At 34.7% G+C, this 13974-nt stretch overlaps 1 protein-coding gene across 5 annotated transcripts in view; it reads left to right on the top strand.

The window, feature by feature from the left end:
- SV2B (synaptic vesicle glycoprotein 2B) overlaps window positions 1–13766 on the top strand; it is a 170682-nt gene extending 156916 nt beyond the window's left edge. For all 5 annotated transcript variants that reach the window (XM_074295081.1, XM_074295084.1, XM_074295082.1 and 2 more), the window contains 2 exons: window positions 3365–3524; window positions 5339–13766. In XM_074295081.1, the coding sequence (XP_074151182.1) occupies window positions 3365–3524; window positions 5339–5522 (344 nt within the window). In that variant the 3' untranslated portion in view covers window positions 5523–13766. The remainder of the gene's footprint in view (window positions 1–3364; window positions 3525–5338) is intronic.
- Window positions 13767–13974: the final 208 nt, after the last annotated feature.

Raw genomic sequence — 13974 nt, 5'->3', positions numbered from 1 at the left:
AGCTGGATTGCTCCTGTATTCCTCCACCTTCTTCTCAATTCACAAACCCTTTAACTCCAAGGCTTCTTAGTCTCTTATTCTTGTTTATCAGATTATCCTCAGATTCACTATTGTGTTGCAGAGGTGCTCATCTTCAGCCTCCATACTCCCATACAGACTCTTATTTCCCTTCAACTTTCATTGGAAGGCATCCGTGGAACATACTCTCATAACTGCTACTTTTTTCACACTGATGCACACCTAACTCTCAAGGCCCTGATATAATATATACCTGTAGTCTGCCCATTGTCTGACATTTTTGTCTATCCCATCAGATTTGCAATAATTTGCTTTCTATATTAATTAGACTTTGGTAAGTCTAATTAATGGTGGGAGGTGGAGAGGAAATCTTCTTGCACCAGGGAACCTGTTTTTGTTGTACACTTGGTCATCCAATGTCTTAAGCCTTTTAAGTTCCATTCTCTCAGTGATCCAGACATAAAGCTTGGGAATCATCTTGTACTCTTTCCTTTTCTTAATCCTTTATATCAGATTAGTCCCCAAGTCCTTTGGATTCTGCCTCTGTAATATTTGTGATATCCCTTATTTCTTTTTATTGTTACTAAAACCATTCTGATTCAGGTCCTCATTATTTCTCAATTTTGAGCCACAAGATGGCATAGGGGGAGATTAAAGTTGTGGGACTATTTCTTTAGAATTGGGGACATTAAGGGTCAAAATAGTACATGCCTTAATGCCTGCTTCTGAGGAGGCTGAAGCTGGTGGATCATTTGAGCTTGGGAATTTTGACAGTTAGGTGTCCACACTAAGGACTGCACCAATGGGATAAGGCACCAAGAGTGGGCTGCCTAAAGAGCACACAGTGGATAAGGGCAGGGCTCGCAGATGAGTTAATGGTGGGATCAGGCCATTACATTTCCATTTGCTGGAAAATAGGGAGACGTGGTTTATTAAAAAAAATGATATCATTAAAACATGAACAAGAAAATGAGGAATCTTGCTTTATAGTTCACTGTTTTCTGATAGTCCTCTAGCATAAGGGAGTTTCTTTGGGAGGATATAAAGTTTATCTATTGAACTTTGTTTTCTATAACTGAGCATACAGTTCCCAATGTCCTTCCAGTATATATGTGATTATCAATAGGGTAAGGTCTTGTTTGGGTACCCAATTTAAGTGTAAAGAAAGGCCAATCATCCAGCCAAAGATAAGGAGGAAAAGGAAACTTTTAGTGAGTTCAAATACTGAGAATAATATGCAAAATAATGAAAGAGTTAATTGCAAAGCCTTATTACAAGGAATGAGAAAGAGGAGTAAGAGGAGAAAAGAGAGGGAGATTTAATTTGCAGTTCTTTTGCACACTGATTTAGATTATATAATTCATGTAAGGACAATGCTATGTTGGGAAGCACAGAAATATGACTCCAGAAGGAAGAGGGTGCTCCAGCAGGGAAGTGTGTACTCCAAAGTAGCCTTTTGAAGACAAAGTTCTTATATCACAATTTTGCATGGCCTTCTTAAAATTGGTTGAGTTGCATATCAAGGGTCAGGAAAAAAATATTGCTTTGGAGATTTGTAATTAGGGAGAGAAAACAAGCTAGAGGTAGACAAAATATTATTTAGATAACAGAGCTTTGAAAAATGTTATTGTCAGTATTTTTCCATGAGTATGTTCTATTAGTTTACAACTTCGTTTAAGGGAAGACATTCAGTCTTAATTGCCCCAAAAACCATTATAAAATCTTTTAATAATCAATTTCATGCATAGATTTTATAGGCTAAAGCCCATAAGGGGAGACTGTGATAGTAGTCTTAAGACCACTAGGTGTAATCTTACAATATCCACAAAGCTGACAAATTTGAAATAATGGAATTTAAGTGAAAGGTTAGGTTTGTATATAAAAATAATAAATCAAATGTTTTTACAATGGAGAGTTGATTTTTTGTCATTGCTGATTTGGAGCTTCATTCCTTTTGTGTACAGTGGGAATTACACTGGTATAGATCTCGTGATCTACACTACACACCTCTTAGATTGGCTGAGATAACAGGAAAAGGCAATGACAAATGCTGGAGGGGATGTGGGAAAAGTGGGATACTGATACATTGTTGGTGGAGTTGTGAAGTGAGCCAACCATTCTGCAGAGCAATATGGAACTATGCCCAAAGGGCAATCTAACTGTGCATACTCTTTGATTCAGCAGTGACTCTACTGAGCTTATATCCCAAAGAGAGCTTAAAGAAGGGAAAGGGACCCACATGAACAAAAATGCTTGTGGCAGCCCTCTTTGTAGTGGCAAGAAACTGGAAACTGAGTGGATGCCCATCAGTTGGAGAATGGCTAAATAAGTTATGATATATAAATGCTATGGATTATTATTGTTCTTTGAGAAATGATCAACAGGATGATTTATATGAATTGATGCTGAGTGAAATGAGCAGAACTAAGAGATCATTGTACTTGGCAACAACAAGATTATACAACGATCAATTCTGTTGAATGTGGCTCTTTTCAGCAATGAGATGATTCAGACCAGGTTCCAATGATCTTGTGATGAAGAGAGCCATCTATACCTGGACAGAAGACTGTAGGAACTGAGTGTGCTGATGCACAACATAACATTTTCACTCTTTTTGTGGTTGTTGCCTGCATTTTGTATTCTTTCTCATTTTTTCCTTTTTGATTTAATTTTTTTTGTGCAGCAAGATAATTGTATAAATATATTATATTTAGCATATATTTTAATATATTTAACATATATTGGGTTACTTATTATTTAGGGGAGGGGTGAGGGGAAGGGGAGGAAATTGGAACACAAGGTTTTACAAGGCTTAATGTTGAAAAATTATCCATGCATATCTTTAAAAATTAAAAACCTTTAATAAAATAAAATTAAAATTAAAAAAGACCTGGTGGTTGAGATTGGAATCCCAGCTTTCTCACTAAATAGCTGTGTAATCTTGAGTAGTGAGATGATACAGTGAATAGAGCACTGGGCCTGGAGTCAAAAAGATCTGAGTTCAAATCTAGTCTCAGACACTTAATAGCTGTATGACGCTGGACAAGTCACTTAATACTGCCTCAGTTTCCTTCAGTTTCCATCTGTAAAATGAGCTGGAGAAGAAAATGATAAACCATTCTCCTGTATCTTTGCCAAGAAAACCCCAAATGAGGTCATGATGAGTGAAAATGGACAACAACATAATTTACTATTGTGTTTCCTTCCTGATCTTTTCCTTGGCTTTGAGGATTAGGTCATGGAAGGGGTTAACTTTTCTTGAAGTATATTTCTGAATTTAACTGGTCAATTGAGAATTTGACTGAAGACATTGATACCATACTTCTTTCTTTTGGCTCCTTTCAAGGTGGCTCCATGCTGATATCAGCAGTCTGCTGCTTTTTCCTGTTTTTTGGCAACAGTGAGTCTGCCATGATTGGCTGGCAGTGCCTGTTCTGCGGGGCCAGCATTGCTGCCTGGAATGCTCTGGATGTGATTACAGTGGAGCTATATCCCACCAACAAAAGGTGAGTACTCCTCTGGGTATTCTAGTGCTTGTCTCCTGAGCTTCGCTTTTGTCTTGCTGTGATCAAGTACACATTCTACCCTTCAACTAGGGAAGGGGGAAGAAATTTAAGGGGAATGAGAGAGGGGAAGAGGGAGAGGAAGAGAGGGAGATATCTTCAAGTGTCATAGCTCTTGCCTTATTACAATAATTCTTTGATAACTCTGATAACACAATGTCATAAAATAACTATTAAAAAACTAATAATATTTTATTTTTCCAAATACATGAAAAGATAGTTTTCAATATGCACCTTTGCAAAACCTTGTGTTCCAAAATTTTTTTTCCTCTTCTCCTTCCTCCTCAAGACAGCACACAATATGTGCTTAGGACAAATTAAGCATGTGTAATTCTTCTAAACATATTTCCATATTCATCATAATAACTGAGTTCTTTGAACTGAGTTCAAATCTTGCATCAGATATTTACTAGCTGTGTGACCATGGGTGGATCACTTAACTTCAGATGATCTAAGTGCCTCATCTATAAAATAGTGAAGATAGTGGTAGCACCTACCTTTCAGCATTGTTGTGAGGAAAAATGAGATTAATACATGAAGTGCTTTGCAAATCTTGAAGTGCTATATAAATGTTAGCCATTGGAGGGTCAGGTAACAAGGACATTGATGGGTGAACCAGCCTGGATCTCTACTTGTCTGAGAACAGGAATTTGACTAGAACTAGAGGTCAAGGAAGATTCTTGGCCCCTGAACTGAGGCAGAAGCAGGTGTCCCAAGGGACAAGGTCAACCCTCTGCCAGGAGAGTATAGGAGCTAGAGGAAGTTGTGAGACCATTTATCTCTGTCTCCTGTTGTCACTTTCTGTAGCTCTTATTTCTTTTTGCCCACCAAAAACAGCCACTTAGTATGCATAGTTTTTTAATGTACTCTATAAGCCAGAATTGTTATTAGAAAAAAAGTGAGTGGCTAGGTGACACAGTAGATAAAGCACTGGACTTAGAGTCAGAAAGACCTGAGTTCAAATCTAGCCTCAAATATTACTGTGTTCCCCTATCACTTCACCCTGTTTGCCTCAGTTTCCCTATCTGTAAAATGAGCTAGAGAAGGAAATGACAGACCACTTAAATATCTTTGCCAAGAAAGCCCCAAAAGGGGTCAGAAAGAGTCATGACTGAAAATGACTAAGTAACAATAAAAAAATAGATGTGATGTCAAATGTAAGTAGAAAACTAAAAGGGAGAAGTACATTCAATTTTCCATGTCCCTAAAGCTCTCTAATATTCTTTCTTAATGGTCTAAAATTGTCCATATTTGGTCACTAGCCTATTTACATCTTATAAAAACTCAGCTCTCAGTCACCCATAGGAGATTAGTGTTCTTATATTCTAAATCAGGAGGTTTTTTTCCTGCTGTAAATCTCTTATCTTGAGAATAATAAACAGGGACCATAGGATCATATATTTAGAACTATATCTAATCCCAGAGTATGTATATGAATCCAAGGGTTCTTAATCTTTTTAAAAAAATAGATACTTTTGGTAGTCTGCTCAACTCTATGGAATCCTCCTTAGAATATTTTTAAATGAATAAAGTACATAAGACTTTAATTTTAAAAGTTCACAAATCCCTGAACCCCCTCATTTTACAAATAACAAAGTTGAGGCCCAACAATGTTAACTGGTTTAAAGTCACATTTATAGTTAGTGACAAAGGTAATAAGATCACTCAGTTATACTTAATGTCATCATGTCTAGCTCTCTTCCTCTACTCTGGTTTACTTTTGTTCTTTTCTTTTCTTTTTTTTTTTTCCTCTACAGAGCAACAGCTTTTGGTATCCTCAATGGCATCTGCAAATTCGGGGCCATCTTGGGAAATTCCATATTTGCTTCCTTTGTAGGAATAACCAAAGTGGTTCCCATACTTTTGGCTTCTTCTTCCCTGGTCGGGGGAGGCCTGATTGCCCTTCGATTACCAGAGACTCGAGAACAAGTCCTGATGTGAACAACTTGGGGGAGAAGGAAAAGACCTACAAATCCATATCAAAGAAAATTGATATGTCCCTACTCTTGCTATTTATCACTTTCTGGTGGATACCTCAGATAACAGGAGAAGAAAAGCTAATTTTGAGACCCATAGTTTAGGACCAGTTTCAACTGTGAGAATGCTCTGATCTCAGTGGATTGTTTTGGTGGTACCGACAACCACCCAAAGGAACACAGAGCTTTGTGCAGTGCCTTAGGTCTCCCTAGCCTAAGGCACAGGGAGTGAAGGTACAGTGTCTCCTCTTCCAGTGAGTGCACATATTGTGCAGGAGCGAGGGGGGCCATCTCTGCTTCTTTCCCTTAGATGAGGCATAAGTCACGGTTTGCATTTCAGTATTACTTTTCAGCTAGGCTCCTTCACAGAATTATGTCAGGGTTATAAAAGTTAACAAATTGTTTTAAAGATTAGTTCAATCTTTTTGATTTTTGGTATGAGGGAAAAGTGTGAGTATGTGTTTTAAGAGATTTTTTAAATGCCACCTGTTTCAATTTCCTTTTAAAAATTCATGTAGAAGCATCCCAGATACCCCCAAACAGAACCAAATATATAACTATTTGGAGCAGAATTTGTTGAAATTGACCATTGTTTCCCAGCTTTGTTCTATTTATTAGATTGAAATCACAAAATCCAATATAATTGATGGGAAGTTTATTTTTAATTTAGTTTTATTAGAAGGTGACGGACATTCTGCAAACCAAATGTATACATATAATGACATGTCAAAAGGGGGTATTTGGACATTAAAATTTAGAATATGGAATCTAGAGATACTTAGTAGCATTTCATCCATGTTTGAGAAGGTATTGTTGTTTGGGGTACCAGTAGATATGGGTCAGATGGAATGAAATGTAAGCACTTTTTTTATAGCCATTTAACCTGTTATCTAGAGGATGCACTAGCAAGCTCATATTGTACAGTCCATTTAACCCAGGCACTTTTCTCTGCATAGATGGATTAGTTAAATTTTATATGCTGTAGAGATTACCCATGAAATACAAATATATGGTCCTAATGACCTGAATTTGACTTTTACCACTTATTGGGACTCAAAGTAAGATTAGTTCAATGACCTTTGACTACCATCTTGTTGGCAAGAACAACATGCCATTCAGTGGGGTGAAAAAATATGGTCAAATTTTCACAAAGTATAGATTCCTTTCAATCATTTTAACAGTTAGCCAAGTTAGCATCTGTCAAAAGAGGACATGTCTCATGGGCAGGTATTGCTACTGTGCAAATACTGCCTGCCTGTATTTCTTTCTTTCAAAGCCTTTCCAATATTGGAGGAGAGAGTGGAACATTTACTCAATCAGTTTTCCATTCCTCAGTATATTAAGAAAGATGTTCTGGGATGATTATATCTAGAACTTAGATGTGGCTAAGCATATTGGATACCTTTTATGGAAATAGGGGCCATAGATGGAATGGTTGCCTCTTTATTATACATAGCATTTATTTTGCACAATGATTTGCAGTGTGCTCTCTGACTGTTAAATAAATGTGATTATTTACTACAAGGAATACTTACTCATGTAAAAATAATAACTGCATTTACATTAACTATTCAGAAATCTCCAGTTTGGGAGTGAGTTGTTTAGGTTCAGAGATGATTTGAGATTGTCTCATTCAATACTCTCATAAGTGTAGCTTTTTCAGCCTTTTCTTTGCTTCTCTGTTTGATCTTGGCCCTATCACTATGTACACTCCCATTCTAAGATGTTTTTCTTATTTTATATCAGAAAAAGAAGTCACATCATCATCAGCAACATGATCTTAAACCTTACTCCAACCCCTGCTTCCCATTCATGTATTTTGTAATTTCATGTTAATTGCCCTGCTATTAATGGTATATAGGGTGTAACTAATGCAAATGCTACCTCTTTTTTGAGAGATTCTACATATATAGTAATATTTGCCACATCTAAAATATTTTGGCTAACTTTATTAGGAAAGATCATCTATTCCCATGATTTCCATGACCCCTGTCATATAAGTCTTCAATAGAAGACCAGTTTAATGGATAATTCCACTTAAAGAAGTCACAGGCTGTTGGGTCCTGTATTTCTACTTATGATTGATCTTTTGGATCCTGAAAGTGATGAACGGGGGAGTACTGGAACAGTGGTTATAACTCTAGGTTCAACTTTAGTCAGTTCTCCAAGTTCTGTCTTCTCAATTTATAGGCATCACTGCACCATTTCTATTGCTGCTTAAACCAACTCTCAAACCAACCAAGCGCAACTTTCATCCCATCCATCACTGAGTCCCCCATAAACAGCACCTAGTCTTCAAGAGCCTTTAAATATGAAGGATAACCCAGCAGTGGCTTAGCTACTTCCCCCATGCTGTCATGGTGGTTGAGAAGGATAGCATTCATTAAACATTGTCTAGAGGGCATACTATTAGGGAAGATGATTGGTTTCAAGGCGATCCCTTAAATAATACTTGATGGATTCTTTGTTGTTTTAGTCAGAAAAGGAAATGTAAAAGGGCATAGTATGAGACTATATTTTGACAGTAAAATGGTATGCCTTTCATGATTTTTTTTTGTTCCTTAGAAATAGCAGAGGTAGCATTGTATAGAGGAAAGTCAGTCTTAATATTAGAAACGCCTGGAATCATGTAGCATCCCTGACACATACTAGCTCTATGACTATGGTGGGTCAATCCCTTATCTCCTCATCCCCATCCCCATCCCCAAGTCCTGTTAAACAATAAAATTACAGATAAGAATCCCATCTGCAACAGCAGGGGTTCCCCAAGCCATTAAATAATTATTTTAGACTGAAAATAATATTTTTAAGAATTACCTGTATAAATTATAGGGTTTTTTGGAAACTGTTCATTAAGATATTTTAACACTTTATAGGGTTGAATTCAGACAATTGATTTTACTGAAAACAGTTAGCAGTACTTAACTTTGTGAACTTTTTACATGAGACAAACTAGTAGTTCTCAGAAATATTCTCTTATTCATAGTCTTTAACAATATCTTAGATTTATTCAATTTTTTAAAAATTTTTGTTAATTAATGGACCTTGGATTTCATACCCCCAAATTCCTTAAGCAATCAGATTTTAGCAACTGAATCTTTCCCTAAATTTGTGATGATGGGGTCACATGACTACTACATGAGTAGTAATTGTAATGTTAATTGTAAAATGTTAATTTCTAGACCTCACAGAGCTAATAAACACCTATAGACTTTTCCAATTAATTGAAGTTTGCTGAATATAGATGGCACGCTGAGGATTCTCAGTTTAGTTTGCCATAATTTGATTCTGTATATCAACACAGATAAGATAGATAGCAATAATAACAATTTCTAGCATTAATGTTGTGCTTTAGGTTTGCCAAAGCCTTTATAAATGTTATCTAATTTATTTATTTATTTATTTTTTTACAGAAGAGCAAACTGAGGTAGCCTGAGATCGAGTGATTTGTCTGGGGCACACAGCTAGTAAATGATTATGGTTGAGCTTGGACTGAAGTCTTTCTGGCAACAAGTCTAGTACTATGTCCCTTCACTACAGTTTCTCAATTTTTTTTTATCATTCAATCAAAGATTTTACTTTTCAAATAGATGGGTCTAGACAATTGATTAGTAGGCCCAACAGAGGGTGGGAGTAGCAGAGGATTATTGGAAGGCAGTTCATAATTAGATAAAAGATAAAGTGTAGAGTTAGAAATGAAAATCCATTAACTCAAGACAAATCATTTCCTTAGAAAAGACGTTCTTAACTGTTTTTGTGTCATGGATTCTTTTGGCAACCTAGTGAAGATTATGAACCCCATCACAGAGTCATATTTTTTAGTTTATAAAATAAAGTGCATAGATTATAAAGAAAACCAATAATAACGAACTATAATTATTTCCCCATTTCCTCCTAAAATAGTTGGTTAATCTCAGGTTAAAACCCCCTAAAAACAATAGAATCTCAGAGAGTTGGAAAGGACTTCATAAATCATGTAGTCCAATCCATACTTACACAGAAATCATCTTTACATTGTTCCCAAAGAGTTGTCATCTATCCTTTTCTTAAAAATCTCCATTGATAGTGATCTTTCTACTAAAGTAGCTTTTTGGAAAACTCTAGTTGTTGAGAAGAATTTTTCCCCTCCTTAAACTAACCAGAATACACACACACACACACACACACACACAGAGTCATATTTGTAATATATTGCCTTTTTCTTATCTGCTTATACAGTTATGACAAATTATGTTAAGATTACTTGATAACACAAAATATGTTAAAGTGGTAATGAAAATTCTCTCAGCATAAATCCCGCATAAATAAAGCCAGGTAGTTTGCATATAACTATACATAAAGCTATATAATATATACATATATATTTAATAGGTCATAACCCTTCTGAATTGGCTGAAAACTATATTAGTGCATCTCATACCTATAGTAGAGACATTAAGAGTTTATAGTAGTGTTATTAATCAAAATTGAGTTTGTGTGTGTTGGGCATATTTGCCATTAAAAAAAAATTCTTTCTTTACTAACCATACTTTTCAAAATTTTTTTTAGTTGTGGACCTGTAGACTTCAGTGAAAGTATTAAAGATTTTAGCTTAGTGATTTACAGAGAATTTTATTTACACATGGTCAGAAATATATAGTCATAATTTTTTAAATTGTACATTACCATTTATTATTGAAATTTAAAGTGATATCTCTTCTAAATATCCTTGCCTCAACTTCTCCCTAACTATAGTGTCCATAGGAAGTGATGGAGAGTATTAGACACCACAAAATTAAGTCTGATTTAATAATATCATAAGAATTCTTTGTTTTAGAAATTGTACTTTGAACAGAATAAAAAACAAGATTTTGAAGGAAAAGTAAAATAAAAAAAATAACTTATCTTACATTGATACTACTTATCACAATATGTATTGCATATTCTCCTTTAAACTACCTTCTTCTCTCCACCTTTTTTGTTTTTGGCTTTTTTTGATACAGAGGACATTACATGTTTTGGGATATTGTATGAGACACAGCCCACGGGACAGTCTGGGAATATGTCAAATTGATGCAGCTTTTGAATTTGAGACGTGCTTTAAGCAAATTCTCTTTAATGTACAGAGATAGGGTATAGAATTTAGATGCATGCTTTTGTGCTTGCAGTGAGGTTTCCACAGAGACAAATCAGGAAATGACAGAGAAGTTAGTTACAGAGGTTAAATAAAAAATAAAATGTGTTATAATATTTAATTATTACTGAGTAGTGAGGCATGTACATAGCAAATTGAGAATATACCATCCATTTAAAAACCTTTCTTTCCTCAAAAACACATTTAGATTGCCCTAGACTGTGATTTGCATGTCTTAAACATATTACAATATTTTCAAAAGCATGGATGTGTATTCAGTAAAAAAAAACCCTCATCTGTTCTTTATCAATGTGAATGTGGAAATATGTATTTTGAAACAAGTGGGCTAGTTCTATTTCTCTCAGCTGACATTCCTGATGGGGCTATATCAAAGGGAGTTTCCATTCAAAAAGAAATGCATAACCTTCCATCTCTAATGTAATAAAATATCAGTAATTCAAGCTAAAAAGAAATATGAATTTATGATAATTCTACTAGGGGCTAGACTGAAGTTTGCCTTTGACATACCCATCTATGGAAAGAAAAAGAATGGTCAGACAAATTGACAGTATAAGCAAAATTGAAAGGACAAGTTTTAAAAACTATTTGAGAACTATTAAACTCTTCAAGAACCTGTTTTTTTATTTTTTTTTACAAAAAATAAACATACTACTATCTCATTACCAATAAAAAATTCATTCAGCATTTACCCTTAGGTATTCTATTAGGCCACTATTTTTCTTAGCCTTGGTCCAGCCCATCCTAAGTTCTTGAAAGCAAAACAAAGCAAAGCAAAACAACAACATTTCTTTAAAAAATAATACAACAAAAATCCCAAACCCAAACAACTTAGAAATAAGTTTTCTCACCAATTTAATCTTTGTCTAGATTAATGGGGTGTTATATACTACAATTAAACAAACACTTATGAAGTTCAAATTATGTGTCAGGTACTGTTAGTTGTTAAGAAAACTGACAACAAACAAATAAATACCCACTCTTTATATTTTTTCGAGAGATTCAGCAGATATTCGAGGAAAGAATTCATTTATTTAAGTCATTGATATCCCATGTAACAGTGGCTTTAAGTGCAACTTTTTTCCACTCAGAAATACTTGTGATGTCAAACTACATTACAAATAATTTTTAAAACCATGATAATGAGGATGTCATTGAAATGTGATTTGGAATTTGGACTGGGGAAAAAAGGTACAATCTATTGTCCAACTTATTGTCAGGTTGCGATAAGATGAATCTTTTAGTGAAATCCAAGTGTTGGATCAAAAAAAGTTGTTGGAAGGTATTGTGAATATAGAAGAGGCCTATGTTAAGTTCTCCTTCCCCCTACAGAGATGATAAAGAGAAGAGAGGAAGGGATTCATATATAATATGAATACAAACACTTGTATAATATGTCCAGCATTTCTGTGTAAAATAATGAATGAGCATGAAGCATAAACTTATTTCATTCAAATCACTTTTGGAAAGCCACCTGGAAAATAACAGTAAAAAAGGCGAGAATTTGGGCCCATGAGAAAATAAGATATGAGTAGAATAAAATAAAATTCTTGAAATGTATTTAATATATATAATCAGCTAGTTTGGACATCCTATTTTTTAAGATTTGAAAATAGTATTTAAAAGATTCAGGTATCTAACAACTAATAGTATATATATATATATAATGCCAATTTTTGCAATATTTCAAATGTCTATATTAAAAATGACTTATAGATTCAATTTATCAGGAACTAGAGGGCATATTTTGGGCTACTTTTTGCCTGAGATTAGGTCTTGGGTTTTGATCCATCTGGATGATGGAGATCACTAAATCCAATACTCTAGATACTGTTTTTTGTAAATATTGGACACTGTTCCCTATGTAATTAGTTGCATAGAAAAAAAGATGATGTAATAAGCTAAACCTTTGCAAATACACTTGATTTTTGGACGAATGCTTACAAACCTCTCTACTAATTCCCAATCAGATAATTCATTGAGGTTAAATGAAAGATGATCAAGGGAACAGTATTGGAAAACTGAGATGCTCTATTATATCGGTTATCTCTGTATTAGGAGAAGTAGTATCTAAGGAAAATATATCAGAGGTATTGCCAGAGGTGCCATCTATGGAAAAATATATGAAGTCTTGGAACATGGCTGATCATGCTTGAGCTGTTCAGAATGGTTTGTAAGTGACAATGCTAAAATTTTCTTAGGAGCCATTACAACTTTGGTTGCCTCAGTCCTCTGACTGAGTAGGGCATTTTTCTTGTCTTAAAATTGTTCCTAGTCTTGAATTGTTGAGTTGTAATGTTAATCTAATCTGGGAATGGCTATGTTTGTGGGCTGTGTAAATAAAGATGAACCCTCTGAATATAATAGTTTGTAAGTTTGTAAATGACTTTATCATCTGTAAAGAGTAATTTGTATGCACAGCAAATGTTCTGAGTGATGTTGCTACTAATGAAACACCCAAGGAAAGAGAGAGAATATTTGCCTTGGAGGACTTCATTGTTTGTTGAAAAACTCCTTTACACTGTGGTTAGCAACATTCATTTGTGTTTTAGAGTGTATGCAATAGGAAACATATCCACTTCAGGCTTACACTGTTTTATCTCAAATTCATTAATTCCATTGGCCATTTCAATGGCTCTTGGGTCTTGAAAGGGAAGTCAGCAAGTGGAGTATAAAGAGATTCTAACAGCCCCAAAAAACACGAAATCTAGCATGGTCTCAAATTGTCTTCAATGTGGGTTTCACTGTAAATAATTTCAAATGTAGTGCAATTTATTGGACTATTTCAATGTTAGTCTGCTCTGCTTGATCTGCATGTATGAAATGGCCAAGTTCAATCTTTAATTGCTCTTTGTTTCATTTTTTGTTTTATTTTCTTTAATTGGACCTCATCTAACTGGTCAAATAGACAGTGGGAATGTTCTAACAGGTTATATTTTGAGATTGTTTTTATTTATTAAAAAAATGAGAAGAAAATAATGGGTAATAATTTCCTTATATCTTCTATCTTTATTGATTTCAATTTTCCAAGCATGTAAAATATTCCATTAGAATAAATGAGATTCTGTTTATGGATGCTTCCAGTCCATCAGAATATTATTAAGGGATAGGGATTTTATAAGATGGGAAAGTCTTAGCTGAAGAAACTTCATTGCACAATGGAAGTCAGTACCTTTTCTGCGGGTTATATATATCTATATATATCTATATATATCTATATATAGATATATATAGATATATATATATACACACACACACACAGAGTTTCTTGGGGACATTGACTTGT

Source organism: Sminthopsis crassicaudata, chromosome 2 (genome assembly GCF_048593235.1).
Source record: "Sminthopsis crassicaudata isolate SCR6 chromosome 2, ASM4859323v1, whole genome shotgun sequence".
NCBI lineage: Eukaryota > Metazoa > Chordata > Mammalia > Dasyuromorphia > Dasyuridae > Sminthopsis > Sminthopsis crassicaudata.
Note: the sequence above shows the minus strand (reverse complement) of the source record. Positions and strands in the feature narration are given on the sequence as shown.